The 21724-nt window shown below is 35.8% G+C and overlaps 2 protein-coding genes across 2 annotated transcripts; both read right to left on the reverse strand.

Moving 5' to 3' along the window:
- Positions 1 to 3199: 3199 nt before the first annotated feature.
- LOC145607436 (delta(7)-sterol-C5(6)-desaturase-like) lies at positions 3200 to 4376 on the reverse strand. Its single transcript, XM_081663086.1, has 3 exons — positions 4181 to 4376; positions 3628 to 3933; positions 3200 to 3498 (listed from the first exon to the last, which is right to left on the reverse strand). Exons 1-3 carry the CDS (start codon positions 4374 to 4376, stop codon positions 3200 to 3202), a joined length of 801 nt encoding a protein of 266 aa, XP_081519212.1.
- A 2395-nt stretch (positions 4377 to 6771) lies between these two features.
- LOC145607437 (uncharacterized) lies at positions 6772 to 7332 on the reverse strand. The gene has a single exon (XM_081663087.1). It carries the CDS (start codon positions 7330 to 7332, stop codon positions 6772 to 6774), a length of 561 nt encoding a protein of 186 aa, XP_081519213.1.
- Positions 7333 to 21724: the final 14392 nt, after the last annotated feature.

The following is a 21724-nucleotide window of genomic DNA, read 5'->3' on the forward strand; positions in this document are numbered from 1 at the left end:
CCATAGTAGATAAATAAATAAAAACATTAATTGTCAAGTTTAACATTAACCTACTTGCCCAATCAAAGTGATACACATCTAAAAAAAAATATTTGACAAAATCTTTTAATAGAATTGCTCCCCCCACTTGCCCAATCAAAGTGATACACATCTAAAAAAAAAAATATTTGACAAAATCTTTAAATAGAATTACTCCATTCTATGTTATTAATACCTGCATGTGAATGTAAGAAGTACAAGAAGATGTGATATGATAAATTAATTCTCAGCTTAAATGGTCCATATAATATGATTAATTCAACTCCATTTCATTTTTATAATCTCTTTCAAGATGATAAGAGAGAAGATTATCATTTATGCCAGCCAATTTTGACATAGACGTGCTCTAGCATCATCGTGCGTGAGGATTCATGCATAGATACATGGGGTCCCTCGGATTGCAACTTTAGCGATTCCAAATTCACATTACATGCCTTTCAAAAACAAAAAATCACATTTACATGGATTACACACTTATTATAGAAAGTCAACATCTACCAAGCACTTCTATGATATCTAATAGTTATTTCTATTTTTGACTTTTTCGTGTGACAATGAAGTAGTAAATTATTCGATGAACTATAGACTATAGAGTATATTGGAAGAAGATATAGATCTTGATTTGTTTGATGGTTCAAAACATGAATTTGATCTTGTCATTGGTATTGATTCGCGGTCATTTGATTGTATCATATACTCTGTATTTAAGTTGAACTTAATATCTAACCCTAGCTGCCCACCCCCAAAAAAATCAAAATTTTGGGGGCTGCCATGGATGAAAAATTCCATGGTAAGCCCCAAATCTCCTTGTTAGTTTATTATTTATGTAATTTTTTAGTAGTATGTTGGTCAATTGTTCTCTTTTTGAGGTAATGAGTCCTTTTCGAGGATTTGTTGTGTTTAGTCTTTATGGCAGTTTTGTGGTACTGTTTCTTTTTGTAGAGTTAAAATAGTAGGGAAGATGATGATGGCTCAAGAAGGTATAATTTATGGTACAATCTCTCCGTTCAAGACAATTATAGCATAGGTTGTGATGATCTCCGCCCGTAAAGATGCATAGACAGCGATGTTAACGAGGATTTTCATCTTTGATTCCATTCTCCAGGAGTTGCGCTCGAGTATGCTTTCATTTAGTTGTTTTGGATGTGAATCTTGTTTCAGTATTTTAGATCTTATTGATTTATGTACTCATATCTAATGTAGATGTCGTATGGCTATTTATTAATGAAATTCATCTTTCCTTGTCAAAAAAAAAAGTTGTACTTATATGAGTATCAATGATCAATTATTAGGATTTGTAATAATACAAATGTTTTTAAAAAACCGGGTGTACTGTGGACATTAATTTACTGTGTGGCGGGAATGAAAAGGAAAATAAAATATGGGTAACTTTTGATAACTTAGGGGTAATTTTGTTATTTTTTTTTTTTTTTGAAAACAGGGGTAATTTTGTTAGAATAAAAGTAATTTAGTAATATGAGTTTTTTGATATTTTAAGGTAATTTTATGAGAAAAAAAGTAATTGAGTACTTTTTGATAATGTAAGGCTAAGAATAAAAGTAAATGGTTAATAAGGGTAGCTTTTATGAGACTAAAGGTAAATTTTTAAGTCTTTACCCTAGCCAGACGTATAATAAATTTTCAGTACACCAATGCGGCAGTGCATGCAATAACTTTTGTAATGATAATTTGTCCAACATATTACTCACAAACAAGCTTGAATAAGACTGGAAAATAATGATGTTTTTATTGTATATAAAAAAAAAAGTAAAAAAAAAAAGACAAAACCGAAATAATAAATTGAATGAATTCATGATAATTAAAGGAAATTTCCATAAATTCTATGATATACATTATTAGTAGAATACAAAAAATCTAAATTGAACCTTAAAAATAGAAATTTAAAACAATGAATAATGGTCCAGAATCCAGATGCATGGGCCATGGATCGGGTATGTAATCAGACAAATCGACAAAAGACTTCTTTGCCACTCTGGTGGATTTAAGTACAAATCGTGGATCACATGTTCCTCTTTATCTCATCATTATATGTGAACTAAAACTACAATATAATTTAGACACCAACGTATGGCATCGTAATCAATTTGTTCATTTGCATATCATATATGACCTTCTAGGAATCAACAATCATCCATTATTGTAAATTTATGGAATCCGAGGTCTTATGTTGAAACAAGTGTCATAGCCATGATTTAGAATACAGGGTGTTGATATTATGTTCATGGGTTGTGCCAAGAGGCTAGATAATTTGTATTTCTAGCGAGGTGTTGACCGACAACTAACCCATGTGTCTTACTAGCTTATCCAACACATGATGACGATGTTGCAATACTATAGGAACTGAACAAGTATTATTGAGCAAAAATTCGAGAATAACAATAAACCACCTTTGAAGTACTTGCATTAAATTTATATATGTAGTGTAATCAAAAATCATATATGTAGTATTGTACTGTAATAAAAAATCTAGATCTATACTTTATTAGTATTTAAAAAAGCAAACTAAAAAAAACATATGACATCATTCTATTACACTTCCCTATCATCTTCTTCAACTCAATGTGCCACATGTCGTTTTATATATTTTATTTTTAATTATACAATTCTTCTTAACTCTTTCATTAAATACTTTATCTTCATCTCCCCTCTTTAATTCAACCTTTTTATTTTCTCTCTTTGATTTTAGTCCTTCCATCTTCTTTCTGTTAAGTCTCATTTCAAATTAAAGTCCCAAATTTTTTATTTATTTATTTATTTAATTATATTTTCAGTTACATATTAAACTCTAATCATTTATTGGTATTTCAATCACTCATCTCTCAATGCAATTTTCTATGAACAAGCCATGCATTGCACGGGCCAGAAGGCTAGTTAAGTTTGATTTATCAACAAATCAATCTACACTATTTAGTTTTGAAACTAAGCTACAAGAAGAACTAATAAGCATGAAATTTTTTTGACAAAAAGGTTTAGTATCATAAGACCACTTTCGAGAGTTATTGCAACTTTGCAAGCTTGTGTACCCTACTCCACTTTCTCTCGCCTCTTGGCACAACCCATCTACAAGTTGGTCTTATAATAGTAAGATGGTCTTATTTAAAATTTTGTAATTTCTTGATATTACATATCAGTAATATAGTCATTGGACTCTTTTACCGTTGGCAATACTCTTAGGGTGGCGAAGTGTCCCAAATAACCAATCCATTATAATGGTATAATTACCATAATTGTGATGGCCTGATGTATGGTGAATGGTATGATAATTAGAACTCATAATAGGCCAAACTTTTGAGTCGCTTCCGTCATGTATGATAACACCCCAAACTGCTTCGACAAGAAATAGCACTAATAATGTAGTGAAATGAATAGGCATAAACATTAATATTAAACCATAAGGAGTTTCTAGTATTGCTCCATCCAACGGGTGACCAGACCAACCTGATACATATAAGCATCACATTATTATTATTATTATACTATTTTAATCGTCGTAATTTAATTTAATTTATTATTTGACAGGATTGAAGTTTGCATGGAATTGGAATTAATTTGAAATGAATAACTTACCTGCAAAAGGAGAAAGCGTGATTTCCTTACTATAACGATGATGAGGTGCATGAATATACTTGTAAATTGGCTTGATCTCATGTAATAATCTATGAGCCCAATAAATCCCAAATTCCACAGCAAAGAGATATGTAAGTGTATGCAACACATAACATTGCCAACCCACATCACTAATCCGAGGGTAACATCTTGTCCAGCCATTTTCAATCATCCACTCAAACACCGTCGAAATCAATGTGTTAACTGGAATTGATACTAGAGCTCCAATTGATTGTGATATCATAGCTCTTTTTGAAGGCATTGTGTCTACATAACCATCCAAAAGAGTTAGTACTCACCATGTGTAGCATGCAACATGTTTAGTTATTATAAGATAAAAATCACCACTTTACAAAGCTAAAATTTACATAATTTAGAATGAGTACACATAATTGAATTCAAAGAAGCATATGATTGAATACACAAATGGAATATACATATTTTTACAATACACTCGTTACATATAAGTTTTTGACATTCATAAAGTCGCTAGTCTATAGCCTTGTAGCTTTACCTTTAGAGGAAGAAACATAGCGTTTCCAAAAGTCGAGGCAGAAAAATGCAGCTATAGGATAGATTATAAATGCACAAAGTGTTGTTCGAAGCCAAGAGCTCAAGAAGTGTGGTAATAAAGAAAAAAGCTTCTTAGGTAACACTATCTCATTATAAAAATTTGTCTTCTCTAAGAACATTTTCATATATTCCTCCATTTTTATTTTTTTTTTGCTTGTTTTCATGAAGTATAGCATAGGGGTATATAACTATATATATTCCTTTTTTTTCATCTAATTATTTTTTGGTGCGTAGGTTGAGTAACGTATTTAAGTAGCTAGTCTTGATCATCATACAAAAATATTACGATGTTACTATACAATAAAATTAATCTTGGTGTATGTATTTCATATCGAAGACATTATTAGTATGATTTAGAAGGCAAGGGATTGTTTAATTCGGCACTCTACTTGTAACTTACATGATGAAACAAATTTTATAATATTAAATAAACCCAAGTGTTGCAAATTGTAATGTTTTAAGTTGAATATATATTTAAAGTGTATGTTTGGGATTAATTGACACACTCATTTAAGACTTTAATGTTGAGTGAGAACCATAAAGTAATGAGTTGTTTTACTTCCTCCACCCACAATTATGTGCAACAAAGGGTTATTATAATATCATTTGTTGCACAAAATTGTGAGCAGAGGAAGCTAAGTATATAAAGTAAAGTAATTAATTAAAGATATCTATACTAATATACTCCCTCCGTCCCAAAAAGAACGACCCACTTGGGTTGATTACGCGGGTATTAAGGAAGTTAAGTAAAAAGAAGTAAAAGTTTATTGGAAAGATAAATTTACATGGGGTTTGTAAAAAAAATAGAGAGAGAAAGTAATAAAATAATATGGAAAATCAAATTTTTATGTGGGGAAGCTAATTTTGCACAAATATTGTAGCAAATTGGTGGGTGTTTTAATGCAAATGGGTCATTCTTTTTGGGACGGAGGGAGTAGTAAAAGACATTCTTAACAAAGTGTATGTGACACTAGATCCCTTCATTCCGCCACATCATCCACTCAACTTCTTATTACGCCATGTTACCCACTCATTAAAGTCACGTGGCTCTCCTTTCCATATATTTTTCATGCATATCATGCACTTATATTATTAAATTAAAAAAAAATACTCCACAAGATTTGAACACACAACCTCTAATTCTAGAACTAAGTGTCTTACCACCAAGCTATTTGATATTTTGTGTTATCTTTTAATGCATAATATTAATATGTATAATATATTTAATTACAAGAAAAAAAGGAAATGACTCGGGGCATCGCCCGGGCCCAAATACACTAGTTGTGAGAGAACAGGTAAGTGATACACCAGTTTAATTTAAAGATTTAATGTATAATATATACTAACAAGGTTGGGATGGGTAATCTCTTAAGAAGTTTCTCGAGGTTGCATATGAGCGAGACAATGTTTCCTAACATATTGAACTTTTGGTGTTCGAGGTCAATCACCAAACAAATTAAAGGAGGATATTGTGGTTTTTATCCTTTGTTCTTTGTGTGTAACAACCTAAATAGGTGAAATAATCAAAAGCATGTCTTGAACTAATGTGATCAAGAAACGGAGGTGTGTTAATTATTCTGAAATAAGAGTACAATCAAACTTTAAGCCGCATAGACCTAAAGAGTAGGAATTACGACTTCAAAATTGTACACAGATTTTCCAAGTCATGTTTCTTGTTTATGTTTCCGTTCTTAAATGAAATTTGGTTGTCAAAGAAAATAAATCTTTGTACAATATGATTGCTTTATCAAATTTGTATTCATATGAAGAATAAGCTATGAAAGAAAGCTTCTTTCAAAAAAAAAAAAAAAAAAAAAAAAGCTATGAAAGAAAGCTTCTTATATAAACATGTTTCCTCAATTCCTGATTTCTTGCTGCCTGTTTTCATGGAATAGCAAGGCTGTATATATTCTTTTGTTTGCCGGCCCATATTTTTTTTTTTGTTTGCCAGCCCATATTTGACCATGCTCGTTAGACAAATCTTGAATGAAGTATTGGAATGAACAACTGATTAATGTATTTGTTGACTACTCATAAATTATCACAATGAATAACTTCATATGACTGTTCTTCCTAACAAAATATTATCAAAAATAAAACTCGACAAATAAATATAAATAGCGTAAATTTAACATGATTAAACTTAAAAAGCGGAAGGATATCAATTCAAGTTGTGTTATCACATGCTTTTCAAACATTTGGTTGTATCACCGTCATGAATATACAACAAATCATAGCAAGCAAAGACTTGACAAAGATCGAACCTTCAAAAGATTAGGTTGGAGTACATTACAAGATACACAAAAAAAACATTTCAACCCTATGGCTGATCGAGGCCTTGCCTTGTTTAAATTTTTATGACTAATTTAATTAAACTTAATCAACCCTATTATACTTTTCAAATATTGTGAAATAGTGGTTAGTTTTGAGGGGGGTTTGAGGTTCAAATCTTAGTCCCCCTACTTTATTTCCGGCCAAGATACATGTAGTAATTTTTTTTTTTTTTTTTTGGACGAATACATATGTAGTAATTTACTCACCTACGACGAGCACAGGCTTTGTGGGTCTTTCTTCGAGGTAGATTTTTTCCCCTAATCCAAGATGTGTCATCAATAACCAAACCACAGAAATAAGCTCTCCGCCTTTACTTACCTGCTGAACATGGTTGGTTGGCCTACACTGGGAAGCAGCATGGCAAAGCAATTCCACCCAAACCCTACTCATCAACTCCCACTTAACCTGTTCGGGCAATGCCATTAGCTTCTTGGCCAATCGACATGCCTCAAACAACACCGACTTACTCCTCCCCTTCACATCCCTTGATTTGACATGATCAACTACCGGTATACTCATCATGCTTCGGCACAACAAGTCCAGTGGGGGGAGCATGCTACTGACCTCGTTCTGATCATTCATGTATGGGAGGATGTCCAGAATGTACCTTAAAGCCTCAGCCTGTGTGTCTTGAAGCCTGAGGTCACTAATCCCTGCCACATTGGACATCATCATCGGCTTCATCACCAGCAGGTACACCATGTAATCCGAAAGTACCTTGCTCATGACACGGTCTGCACTGTGCCGAAACCTGTCCATATTGTAGCAGATCTCAGTAGCTATATGCCATAAGAGCAAACTTTCACCATAATCAACCTCCTTAATCCAATTGTTGAGTTGCAACACCTCTTTTCTATCGACTGACGTATCTGTAGCTAGAACAAATGATATACATACATGTTAATTATCCTCGGTCAAAATTCAATTATAGCTCAAATTAACTGAAAAGTCACTCTTTTACTTTCATAGCTTCCACCCTCATGCAGCTGGGAAGCAATTCTAGAAATATGGAAACTCAGCTAACATGATTGCAAGCTAAGCTAAGCTAAGCTTTGAGCTGAGATAAGTTTGGAATTAAGATTATAGAACTATAAACAAATTCAACATTCTATAATTAGAAGATTATCTTACCATAAGAATCGAGAACCCAGTCCCCACGAACACGGCAGAGGTACTTGGCTATCTTCGGTAGGGCTGGCAAACGGATCAGGTCGGGTCGGGTTCGTGTTCGGGTCACTTGATTTCGGGTCAGCTACCCCCCAACCCGAACCTGATCCATTTAACTTTTCGGGTTGAAAACCCCAACCTGAACCTGATATTTTCAGGTTCGGGTCAACCCGAAATTGACCTTATTTGACCTGATTTTTTATTTGGGTTAAAATCAGGTTTCTTTGACCTGAAATTAACCCGACCCAAATCTGATATATTCAGATTCGGGTTAACCCAAAATTGACCTGAATACTTTTGTTTTCATTTTTAAACACTAGTTGTTCAGGGGTTAAGCGTTTTAAATCAAACCAAAATTAAATGGCGTAGTTTAACAAAGTAACAATCCTAATTAACTATTACAAACAAAGTTTTTTTATAACACAAATTACAGTCCTCAAACAATAATAGAAAATGCAATAGATTTTTCATTTGGATTAAGATCGAGCGATGTTGTGCCTGACATCCTTGTTCACCACGGACACCACCTCAAGCTTCAAAATTGTTCACACAACATTTCCAATTGAATATGGGATTATGGGTGGCTACTTCTTGCTGCCAAACCTATAAAGAAAAACAACATTAATAAACAACAAATATTGCACTTCCGAAAAATAGAATAGTTATATATGCAGGCACTAACATTAAAACATGCATATGATCTAAATCAGACTAGATCTAACTAGTAAGCCAAGATCTAAATTAAAACATGCATGCTCATGAAAAACAGAAATAAACAACAAATATTAGCAAGAATTACCATAACATAAACAACATTTAACAATAAAAATTAGCATTAACATTCGAAAATTAGCAAAAACAGAATTATAATAACATAAACAACAACATTTAACATCAAAAATTAGTAATAACATACGAAAATTAGCGTGTAAAAACCAAAATAAACGAAATCAGGTAAATATAAAATTAACATCAGAAAAATTAGAAAAAAAAAGAAAATAAATTATGAAGCAAGATACCTTGATGGATGATTGAAGGAGAGGAATTGAGGAACGCGTCTCGTGGAAGAGTGAAGGAGTCAAGCCGTGAAGGAGATGATGAAATACTCGAATTCAACAATGGTAAAGCACGGCGAATGGATTTAGGGAATTAGGGGTTTTGAGGAGAGAGAAAACTAAAGAGAGAGAAGTGTTTGGGAAAACGGCTGAAGAAATGAGGGGAAATAGAAGATGAATTTAGGGTTTTGAATAAGGAAGCCTAACCTCTTTATGAATTTGGGCCTGGGCTAATAGGCTTTTTACGGTTTTTTTTTTTTTTTTTTTTATACTTAAAGAGTTCGGGTTATCAGGTCGGGTTCGGGTTGACCCGACCTGATTTTGGGCTGAAATTTATTTCGGGTTAAGTGGGTCGTTTTCGGGTTGAGATTTTCAACCTTAACCTAACCCATTTAATTTCGGGTTCGGGTTCGTGTCGACCCATTTAACTTTTCGGGTCGAAAATCTCAACCCTAACCCGCTTTTTTCGGGTCGGGTTCGGGTCGGGTTTTCGGGTCGGGTCACTTTTTGCCAGCCCTAATCTTCGGATCATCAATGTTTTCGGACTTCTTTTTGAGTTCCTGGAAGATTAGTTTCTTCATGTTCTGCTTGAGCGTATACGTATCTACATACTTATAATCATCAAATATCATCCTAAGGCCCAAAATATCAAGGAGCTGGTTGGTCTTCGGACCCCGAATGTTGAGATAGTATTCCAATAGGCTGAACCTACAGATAGAGTTGGACCATGGACGGAAAATGAACTGTGAAACTTGAGGCGCCTCAGGGAAGGCAGACAAGTATCTACTCCTGAAAGTGAGCACTTTGTCTGTGATAGCGTGGGAAAAACTAATTCTCTTGGTTTTTTTTGTAATCCTTTACCAGGTATGCAACAGTCCAATTAGAGAAGATTAGTACCAGAATCGAAATGAGGTCCAAGGCAACTGCACCACCAAGTAAAGTGTAGGTAATGTTGACATCTCGAGGTTTAATGTGCGATTTTTTTGACCTGTCGCGATCATTATCCCAAAAGAAGAAGACTCCAAAAGATATTAAACCAAAACTGAGGCAGCAGCAACGTAAACAATATGCAATACGTTGATGTAAAATGCTCGCCTTGGTATAAAAGGCATCGTAGAGGAAGTTGAGCTCTATCTCTACTACCCTGAAGGCATCATCTTCTTCCAAGCTGAAGACAAGTAAATAAATAAAGATCAACAAAAATAATATACGAGAAAATACATAAAGATAAGTGTGTATTTCATTCAGCTAAAAAATGAGCTCAATCATACACACACAACATTGAACAAGCTCTGGACTGGAAGCACAATTCTAACTTCTAAAAACACACACAAGCACAATATAATTTGTGGACATACATGTGTAATCAAGCTTAGCTTAATATAAATTGTTATTGGGAAAAAAAATATAAGATCAAGCCCTAAACCAATTGAAACAATTAACATGTTTAAATGAACTTATTCTCACAAACAAAATTCATGCATGTGCAGCAAAAATCATTTAAACAAATAGGGCACTATACACTGAAATCGACAAACATGTGTATGCATAAAAGAATTCAGAGCCATGCCTGAGAAAATATTGTAAGCTCTTTTGGCGCTCCCGGAAGCTGTATTCAAAATCAACAATCAAACCTTTGAACCTCTGGTAGAGACGGTAGGCTTTTTTCACCACCTGAACACCTTGGAGTCCACTCTTTTGCCTAAGCCTAACCTCAGAATTACACTGGTCATGCTTCAATTTAGGCTCTGCAACAGTCTCTATCCTTGGGTTGAAGCCATCTTTTTCCTTCAGGCCATACTTCTCCATGAACATGACGTAATTGGGCCCTGGATCTGGATCCCTGAGGATGGAACGACGAAACGTGTCAAGACTAGCCTGGTAAAGAGCCCAAATGCGCTCTGCATACTTGACCAAACCACACACGAAAAATAAGAGCTGTTGGCAGCCACAACAGAGGATCAGGTGGGGGGTTGCGGTACAATATATTACAGGTAGCAACAGACTGAGCAATAAATATCAGGAGGTGACGACGCCACAGCTCGTTGTCCTCCATGGTTAAGGCAGTAATCGTGTCAGGCCCACCAAGGTGCACGACTAAGAACAGGGCCCAGAATGAGAACAATGTGTCCTTGGTAACTTTCTCACCATCATTGCAGCCTTTATACTGGATGAGCCCGATGGTGAAGGCAGCCGCCCAATCAGCCAACAAGTAAGCTAGCCAAATAAGTGAATGCAGGATTTGTTGGGACACTCTCTTTCTTAAAGGAGCAAACGAGATTAAGATTAACTGCAGGAAAAGGCTGAACATAACAAACATCTGAATGTCCCAGGTTTTCCATAGTCCCTTCAAAAATTGAACTACAGTCAATTTCATAACCACCCCTCACCGCGACATTCACAGTAGTGTCTCAGACTCTCATGTGGAAAAGCAAAGACTTGTTCAGAAAAGTAAGTATATTGTTTACAAGGGAATGTAAAAGGTTGGGCAAAGAATAGATTATCTAATCCGCAATTTATTAATCAAGGCATATAAAGTAAGGAGTATTTTACTTACCAGGGAGGTAGAGAATTTATTTCGAATACTTTCCTAAAGAGTTACTTCCCCAATGTGCAACATCCTACACATTTCTTTGCCTTTTTTGGGTCAGACAAAGTTCCAGCATTACTTGTATTTCACAGAATAATATTATGTCCCACCTCCCACCTCACAGGATAACCAAGATTGTGCATATAAGCATGGCGGTGGGCTGTGCCAGCAAGCTTCAGCCTTCGGGTGGCACAGCCAACGGCAGTAGCACCAGCCGATTAGCCCATCAGCTGGGTTATGTTGGCCCATGAACCACCTCAAAAATTTCTTAATTTTTCATATTACCATGAATTCATGACTGCCCAGTTCCCCAGAAGGAACCTCAAGTTTTCCTAATTTTTTGTAGGAAATCTTATGTAGTTCTCAATAACTTTTTGTTTGCCCTATTTGGGTTTTGAAACTTTTTATTTGTTGATTGAATGGGTGAGAAAACTGGAGGGTTCAAAGGTAGGGAATGTGAGGGTACAATGGTGGTCCTTCCATGGACTTTTATAGTATGAGGCAAACTCAAAAGACACATAAAAAAGCCTAAAATACAAAATAAATGAAAAAATGAGGCAAACAAAAAGGGATGAAGAAAGTATGACACAACTGCATGCTGGTTCATGTCGCTAAGCCACCTCAGGCTCTTCCTAGTTTATAATATAAAATGGTCTAACCTTGCTGGTGCAGGAACCACAGTCTGTACCTGTTCCATAGAACACAGCGGAGCCTCATGCCAGGATGAACCCCTGTCAGTCTGTCACCCTTTTTTTTTGACTCAAATCTGCTGTTACTTTGTTTCATTCATTGTTGACATACCATATACAGTATAAAAGACATAACATCAGCTCGCTGGAACTTCCTGCCGCCATTTTTTTTCTTCCCAGCAACTCTTGAATCACTGCCATTCAATCATCATATGATAGATCCCACCAGCAATCATCCACTATATTCCCGATTATGTTACAGCACCTCAATTCAGTCATCACCCTCAAAATGAAGTTGCATGCCCTGGGAGGGACTTTTTGCTTTCATATTTGCTTCCAAAGTTGTGAGTTCAGCTTAGTACATGATGACAATCTTGCAGCATCTAGGCTAGTTTAACATGTTGCTCAGACAAAGATAAAGGCCCTGTTTGGGAGAAAGCTGAAGCTGATTGAGTTAGCTGATTTTGACTAGCTGATTTTATTAACTGATTTGACTAACTTATTGTATTAACTGATTATATAAAAGTGTTTGGTAAATAGCTGATAGCTTAAAGGTTATTGAATATGTTAAATGAACAATAAGCTAATTGTGGGGTAGGTAGTTTAGATAGGATTTTTAATTAAATGAGGTTATAAGTGTCATTTCACAATAATTAATGAATAAGCTAATTGAAAAAGCTCCTAAATTGAGCTTTTTCAAAAAGAGCTTATTTAGTGGAATAAACTCTTTCAATAAGCTTACTACCAAACACTTGTATTAGCTTGTTTGACTAGTCAATTAGCTAAAGTTAGTCAAATAAGCTAATATACCCCCAATAAGCTTACTACCAAACAGGGCCAAAGGAATTTTTAAGATATCTATTCTCTGAGCTTCACTAACCAGCTTGTCCAGCATTTGTAGAGAGTCCAAATTTGAGTGTCCTGTGACAAATGAGATTAATTTCAGCTGACATTTGCCATGTTTACACAATAATTGTTTGTTATTTCACTGTAAATAAATGGAGCAAGCAGTTTGATAAGCTACTCAGTTTTAGTACAACCTAAAAGCCAAGGAAACCCAGTTTATTATTAATTCTTTAAACTAAAGAGAGTACTATGATACATTGTACCTATTCCTCTGCCTAAACACCCCTCACACCCTCTCAGTCGCCCCCAACAGAGTAGGAAAATAAAATCAGTGGCCAACTATGTAGAATCCCATAGCATTGTGCTAAAGAATATGGATGGATCTCCTATGGGAGTTTTTGCCAAAAGCCCTCAATATTACACGGGATGGAAGTAAGTTTATCACATTTAACTTGTTCCAAGTACCTAAGCTTTGGAAAACAGCTCTGTAGTGCAGTCCATTCCATGCTCAGTCCGGGCAAGTGCAACAATTGCAATGTTTCTACTTCCCAACCTGGATGCTTACCCAATTTTTCTAGTCTACCTCCTTTAATGTACAGTTTTTTCAGATTTTTTAACTTATCAGGTGCTAGCCATGCTGGTGCACGTTTGTAAGGGATATGTTGGAGGTCAAGTTTCTCCAGACCCCCCAAGCAATTGCCAAGATCTTTATCAAGAGCTAGTAGGGGCATGGTAGTTCCTCCACTGAACAACCCTTGCCATTCGATTGTCAGTTTGCGAAGCTCAGTCATCTCATCAAGAGCTTTAAGGTGTTTATCTTCTGGGAAACTCTGAAGGCTTCTGGTGATGTTCAATTTCCTCAACTTCTTCAGCCTCGTAAGATCTTGAAAAGAGCATAAACTTCTCTTATCTTGGTGCTTCTCTCTGAAAAAAAACCCTTTCAAGACTTGAAGCTCGACGAGGGAGGATATTCCTTTGGGCAAGCAAGCAAGAGATTAACAGCCTGTCAAGTCCAGGTGTGTTAGTTTCCCAAGCGACTTGATAGAATCAGGCAGTTCCTCCATGTTATTGCAGTCTCTAAGATCCAAAATTCTTAGACTTTTAACTTTACCAACTGAATCTGGGAGTTTTACGATCTTTGACACCCCCTGAAGACTCAGAAGCCTCAACCCCTGCATATGCTTTAGTCCTGCAAGGAACTTATAGGACTTCACTCCAATGTATTGGGTTGACTTTGAATCGCACCTCCCCAGATAGAGAGCTTTCATATTTTTCATCCTCCAGAACCAGTGGAGCTTTATATCCATGTAGCACTTGTTTACATTAAACAATGTTTCTATGCACTTAAGATCTTTGGTCCGGCTACTTTTTAGATACTTCAAGCAGGAAGAGGAGATTAAATTTGATGTTTCTACCAAACATACCCTACGCTTGTTTCCATAGCTCAGATTATCATCATTATATTCCCTGTCATCGGGATGATAAAAAAAACTAGCAGCCTGAGCAAGGTAAATTAATACCGGATAAATAGAAGGACGAAGCCTGCATCTACTTGTCACCCTACCCTTTATAATAACTTCCTCAAGAAAACCATGCTCAACTAGCATTCTCAATATTTCATGCCCCTTCTTCTCACCATCATCACCGGTCGGTGGATCAACCAGCTGCTCTCCAATCCACCAATAGATGACAGTCCTCTTATTGATCTCAGCACCCTCTGGGAAAGCTGAGAAACACAGTAAGCATTTCTTAAGTAAAGGATCAAGCAGTTCATAACTTTGAGTTAGCCGCCTAAAAACAGCAGGTTTCTCAAAAAAGGGGTTCAGGCCAGAGGGATAACTTGCCAATTTTATGTGCTCCTCTTCATGTTCATGACCCCAAGGCTTATGATCTTTGAATCCAGTGGAAGGCACATACCTCTTGATCGTTCTAAGGTTTTCTTCAAGCTGCCAGTAACTGGAATCATCAATAAATAGTCTAGATACATCAGCTTTCGAATCGGCTACCTGTCGCAAGAGCGCTTTAAAATCCTCGTCAGCATGCTGTTCCAAAGCCTTGAAACGGTCATTAATGTGCTCCAAATCCATCCTGAATTTATTTACCCGCCTCAATTGCATCTCACTGTATTTAAAGTGTGTGGAAGCAGTGATATCGAGTAAGTTAGGTATCACTAAGTCCATGATGTCAGAGATGGTTAGGGGCCTATCCAAGCGAGCAAGCTCGGACAAGCCCGACAGGCTAACTTGAGATTGAGAATTTGATTGATTTAACATGGCTAGTTAAGTTATCAAAGAACAGAACCAAAATCTAAGAAAACTGAAGGGGGAAATAAAAAAGTTCAATAGCAAAGAAAATGGGCTAATAATCAACAAATGGATTTGACATAGATAGTTAAGTTATAAAAGAACAGAACCAAAATCTAAGAAGAATGAGGGGTAGAATGTCCAATGGCAAAGAAAATGGACTAATAATCAACAATCATTGGGAGGCGTACTTTTATTGATGAGTATAGGTTATTTGAGCCTATACAAAATAATGATGTAAAGGACGATGGAAACGTAAAGAAAAGATCTTTAAATAGCAAAACTTGTGCCCAGTTCATTACCTTTGCTTTAATAATTGGTTTTCTACTTCTCTTACTAAAAAGGATGTTACCCATAGCTAGAGTTGTTCATCGGTCCAAGACCGGACAGGATCGATCCGGATTGGATCGAACACTGAAAATTAGAATTTTAAGAATCGAAAACTGGACCAATTAAGTTAGGTCCGAACCTACACCGGATCGAAAGAATCGGTCCAAAACCCGGACCGGACCGCTTTGGAACGATTTAAGAATTTTTTTTAAAAAAGAATACTAAATTTTAATAAACTTATGGAAAACACAAAAAAAATAAATGAAAAACTATATTTTAACGTCATTTTTACGTTTTTTTTTTGTATGTTTAGTAAAAAAAAAAACTTATAAAGTTCAAGTTTTCTAAGCTTATTAAGGATAATTTAAACCGTTATTTAAGGTTTCACGCATTTTTTTAATAAAAAAAATCGGTCCGGTCCAAGACCGGTTTTATACAGTTTTGAACCGAATCGAAGACCGAAAAAATGAATTTCAAGACCTGAAGACCGGACTCAGTCCGGTCCGGGTGGTCCGGTCCATTTTTTCGGTCCGGACCAATTTAGAACCTGAAAAGTTTGGGTCGTTAGATAATAGAAGAAAACATTATACATTTCGTCTATTTCGTTGTCACATGATGTTGGTGCAATTGGTTTCTATAACAGATATTTTCTTTCTTTTTTCATTAAAAAACCTAAAAAGAGAAAACTTCAAGGGTTGGACAATTACTTAACTTATAATATTCCAGGTACACAAACGGACAACTTTTCTCTCTTTTTTTTTGAAAGACAAACGGACAACTTTTCTATTTACTCCAATAAACAACCAAAGAACACTTTTGTACTCTTGATGCCAATAAAAAACTTTATTTCTAGGTCTATTTTTCTCAATTTATTTGATCACAAATAATTTCACACAAGCTAAAGTGAAATAAGTTCTGACATACTCACATTATTCTGCTACATGAAAAATAACGTCTATTACATTGAATAAAGTCTGATAATATAATATAAATTCATTCAAAATAAGTTGAGTTGAACAGTCTAAAAAAGAAGCAAAAACATATCCATATAGTGTCTAAAAAGCAAGTCATACATAGTTATCAATTCTTCTATCATAAGGAAATTTATGACTTTATGCCTTCCCTTTGCTTTTGGCTTTTCCTATTCAGACAGTACATGTCTAAAGTATCAATGCAAAGTAAGGAATTAAAGATAGCATATTGCAAAGCAGAGGATACTTACTTACCTTTGCTTGAGACGTAGGACAAAGAGTGTACCAGATATTCCTTCTTCCTGGGCTTGTGACAGCCATAGATGGGGAACAAAAACTTTAGATCCAAATAGAACTTCTGCAATCAAAATAGAGAGGTGGAGAGAATCCAAATGTCAGAGCCCACTGTTACAGTTGTTGTTAGGCGCATTCAAACATTACTTAATCAGAAATCAGAAATATCAGAGTCTGTTAAGAATAAGTTTGAAGAGTTGCTGTCATCAATCGATAATCTTACATGCTACCTTGACCATGCAGATGAAAACAGACTACTCACAGAAACAGCTACCCGATTTGAGACCAAAGTTGAAAAATTCGTGACATCTGAAAGCAGAGTAGGTTGTAGCTTCCTCAGAAGGTATGTCTACAAAAACTGAGCTTGAAATAACACTTATCAGAGTCTAGAAATTGTAATATCTAAATGTGTTTACATACACAGGTTTCTGGTGCAAATGGCTCATGAATCTGAAGATGTGATTGATGATATTGTCAACAAGGTTGAATATGAACGTAGTGAAAGATATGGCTTTTTAAAAAAGTATGTCTGCCGACCATCCTGTCAAATTGCCCTTCAACAAATCCAGAAAATAGAAGGCATAACAAAGAAATTGCACAGGGCAGAAGAAGATATAGAGAAATTCCATGTTTCAGAACCAAAAGAGAAACCAACCGACCAAAGGTTGAGAAAGATTCCATCAACTACCAGCTATCCCCACAAGATAGTTGGCTTACAGAAAGTGATCAATTCTCTGGTAGAGAAAATAATTCGGAGCAGAGACACAGAAAACATCCTCTACATTGTGGGTAAAGTAGGTTCTGGAAAAACCACCCTAGCCACAGAGCTCAGCAACCATCGACAAATCAAAGAATACTTCAAATCTGTGGTGTGGGCATCAGTATCAGAAAAGAAGGATGCTAAAAGTATCTTTCTCGAACTCTTGAGAAAAATTCAAGAGAAGGATGAAGATGCAAAAAGCAACATGATCGCAGAGGAGTTGGTGAATAAGATATGTAATACCCTAAAAGAGAGGCCATATCTTATCATTCTAGATGATGTGGAAGATCCAGATAATCTCTCCACCCATTTGTTTCCCATGATCCAAGGCTTGCATGGTGAAAGCAAATTAGTAGTTACAACTCGAGCTACTCTCAGTAATCCCTACAAGAATAAGGAGTATACTGTTAGATCATCTGAGAATGCAGATTCTCTGGCTCAAAAGCTAACCGCCAAAATGGTCCATGAATCAAGTATCTTTTACATGCTTGCAAATCATGCCACCGTTTTGGTCCTTGAAGCTATTTATGCTGATTGGAGAGTAAAACTACACTTCAATGCTAGGAAATGGGTAACTATAGAGGAGGATAGATTGGATGACAGAAGCATTCTTCTTGATATCTTAAAAGAAGTCGATACCTTCCCCCCAGAATTTAACGAAAATCTAAACTTAGACAAATTGACTGAAAGGCTTAAGGAGTTCCTAGCAAAACCGCCTAATCTAATTGTACTTGACCAAGTGCAAAAGGCAGAAAGTTTAGCGCATCGCTTGCATTCTATACTTGATGAAACAAAACATAGAAACAAGATAATAATCATCACCAACAACCTTCCAACAGAGCTTCAACAGAATGAAGACCTTATAACTAGTGAGGACTTCCTAGATGATGATCATCTAATAAGGAGATTAACAGGGGAAGGGGAACCACCAACGCTGTTTTCCATCAGAGATTTGGATGGTTCTGGTAGCAACAAAGACCTAGCTAGACAACTGTATAATCATGCAATTGTCAAACAACATTTTGAGCACAAGAATTGGATCACTATACCCAAAAAGCAGGATGCTGAAGATGCATTGCGTCTGATCATTACACAAACCACTGGAAACACTCCCAGCATACAAGAATCCAAGAAGAAATTGGTAGATGTATTACTCGGTGCGCTAGAGGAAAAAAATCATCTGCTTGTTCTAGATGGCATGGGCGAAGACTTGGTATGTGACTTGCTTGCAGCTCAGAGTACCAAAGCTCACATAAAGAAAATCTTCCTCCCAAGTAAGATAATAATCACTGTTGGTAATCCTCGAACCTTTAAGCACTCAAATTTAAAATACGCCTTGTATGAGATGCAACCTCTACCTGAAAAGGAAAGTTGGGATTTACTTTGCAGCATAGCTTTAAATCATGCAAAATGTAGACCAAGCATAGATCAGATAATTGATCAATTCAATAGAAAATCAAATGGAGAAATGATCAAAAGAGAAATGCTAGGTCATTGTAAAGGCATACCTTTGGCTATAGTTATGTTGGGAGGGCTTTTAAGCACCAAAGAAACTGTTGAAGAATGGGATACGGTGAGTTGTTCCTTATATTTAGAAGAAAGATGGTCAGATCAGGCGCTAGAGAACATACTACTGATCAGTTATCATGATCTTCCTAATGACATAAAGCCATGCTTCCTTTACTTCAGCCTCTTTCCACCATACTCTGAGATTTCAACTGGACTGCTGATTAGGATGAAGCTATCTGAAGGTCTAGTAACATTAAATTCTCCATCTGGTACACAGCAGACTTTGGAAAATGTGGCAGCACGGTACCTAGAGGAATTAGCTTGCAGGTGCCTCATTCAAGTTGTGAGGAGAAATCATGTTGGAGTAATGAAAACCATCCATTTGCACGACAAGATTCATCAAGTATCCATCACAAGATCAGCAGAGTTAGGATTTCTTTATAATTATCACCACACACAGGATAAGCCTTTGCTTCAGCCTGCAACCCATTCCAGAGATGATGTTCCTCAAACCAGAGAAATGCTTCTACGACGGACCGCAATACATCCCGGGTATGAATTGCTTCTTTTTACACAAATTTACAAGTTAAGCCCTAAATGTATGAGTTTATACAATCCAGACCTCAAAGCACTCTCACTATTACTTGTACAGTTTTAACATAACTTTTTTTTTTCCCTACTTATCCACCAAATAAAAGAAAACTAAAATCTCAATAGGCCAGTATGACTGTCCTACATTCCACATTTGGACATCCAATTTGACTATTCAGAGCAAGACTTTACATAAGACTATCTTTACTTGTGAAAGGCAAAATTAGAAACTCCTAATTATATTTACAAGTCAACGTATACAATCTAATGGGATGGTACATATGGATAGAGTACTCTAAATTCTAATAATATTTCTAGAGTGTTTCCAAAACAGCATCTTTCAATACCTGGACAGCCTATTTGTTTTCTAGAAGTTTCCAACTTTGCATTATGTACTTTCAGATGTTTCAGTGCAATTTCTTTCTATATTCCCATTATTTATCTTTTCATCTAACATTAAATATAAGCTATTCCACATTCCCAAACAAACACAGGGAGGACTAGTTCCAGTGTTTTTCACAAACATTCAGATTCATTGAGTCATAGAATTCAACATCTTAGGAAGTTGAACTATCTATGTACTTCTATATTGTTAATCAAATGAACACTAAAGAAGGATCATTTTGTCAATTCACCCATGTTCGTTCATCACCCAATTATTTGTGTAAACCTAATTTAGCCATTCTTGAAATGATGGAGGCGAGAGGGAGTACTATTCCTGTAACTTATTGATATTGCTAAGTAGATGAATAAAAATTATTAAATGTTAGCCACTCATATAGAGCACAAAACACTTAATAAAAGATTTGCTCTGTGTATAGTATTCCTGCAACTAATTGATATTCCAAGTAGGTGAATAAGATCCTTCACAGCTAGCAACTCACATACAGCACAAAACATTTAAGAAAAGGTTTTTCTCTCTATTCTCCAAATTCTGTTGCTCTGGACATTTTATTTTCTTTTGAACCTAAACTGACAAGAGCTAATTAAAGATGCAATAGCCATTTATCATTGACATACAGCATGCTATGCTCCTCCTAAAACTTCCAATAATACTTTGATCTTCCCCCTACATGTTTAAACAACACCAATCACATGTCATTTCATATTCTTCTGGGTAAAAGGACTCAGCATGACCACTTATCAGTCATAAATCATCTAAGATATCTTTTTATTACATTGATAACATCATGAGAGCAAATTATCAGTCAACAACTTATTATTTTGCAGGAAATTCAATACATATCCAACACAGAGTTTGAAACTTAGAACTTTAGTTCAATTTGGGAAACATGGATTATCAGTAAAGCATTATTATTTTCAGCATGATACCTTGTTGACTAGCTTGGAGCCAATACACAAGCATTTCAAGCTACTCAGAGTACTTATTCTTTGTGGGATCAGAACAAGAACTCTTCCAGAACAAGTTGGAGAACTGACATTCCTGACCTACCTGGGATTAAGGGCCACTGGGGTATTAGAACTTCCTAAGACCATTGGGAACTTACGACAATTGATAACCCTGGATTATGTTGGCACTTTAAAGCCTAGTTTTTGTAAACAACTGCCCAATGTTCTGTGTCATATGACAAGACTTCGACATGTATATCTACCAGCGTATGCAATTTCATCTATGAGGAAACTAGATCTCAGCACTCTACAGGACTTGCAGATACTATGGGGTGTCAGTGGCGGTGATTGGCTAACAGATGATTTGGGTAAAATAAATGCGTCTCTCTTAAAGCTGGGGATAGTAAACATTTCATGCACTAAAGAGTTAGAGGCAGTGGTGAATTGGCTAAACCAAGAGCCCAAACAGCTTCAGGTACTGAAATTGGATTGGCATGGGGCAAGACAATGTGAGCTGCTTTTTCCAGAAAACCTCAAAACCTGTCAAAACCTACACAAACTTGCATTTATTGGAAGACTGAAAGAGGAATACAACTTCAAACTCTTACCATCACTAGTCAAGTTGGAACTTTATTTCTCCCATCTAGAAAAATATGATTCAACAGAAAAGCTGGGGCACCTTCTTCTCTTAAAAAT

This window comes from Chenopodium album, chromosome 23 (genome assembly GCF_948465745.1).
Source record: "Chenopodium album chromosome 23, dcCheAlbu1.1, whole genome shotgun sequence".
Classification (NCBI taxonomy): Eukaryota; Viridiplantae; Streptophyta; class Magnoliopsida; order Caryophyllales; family Amaranthaceae; genus Chenopodium; species Chenopodium album.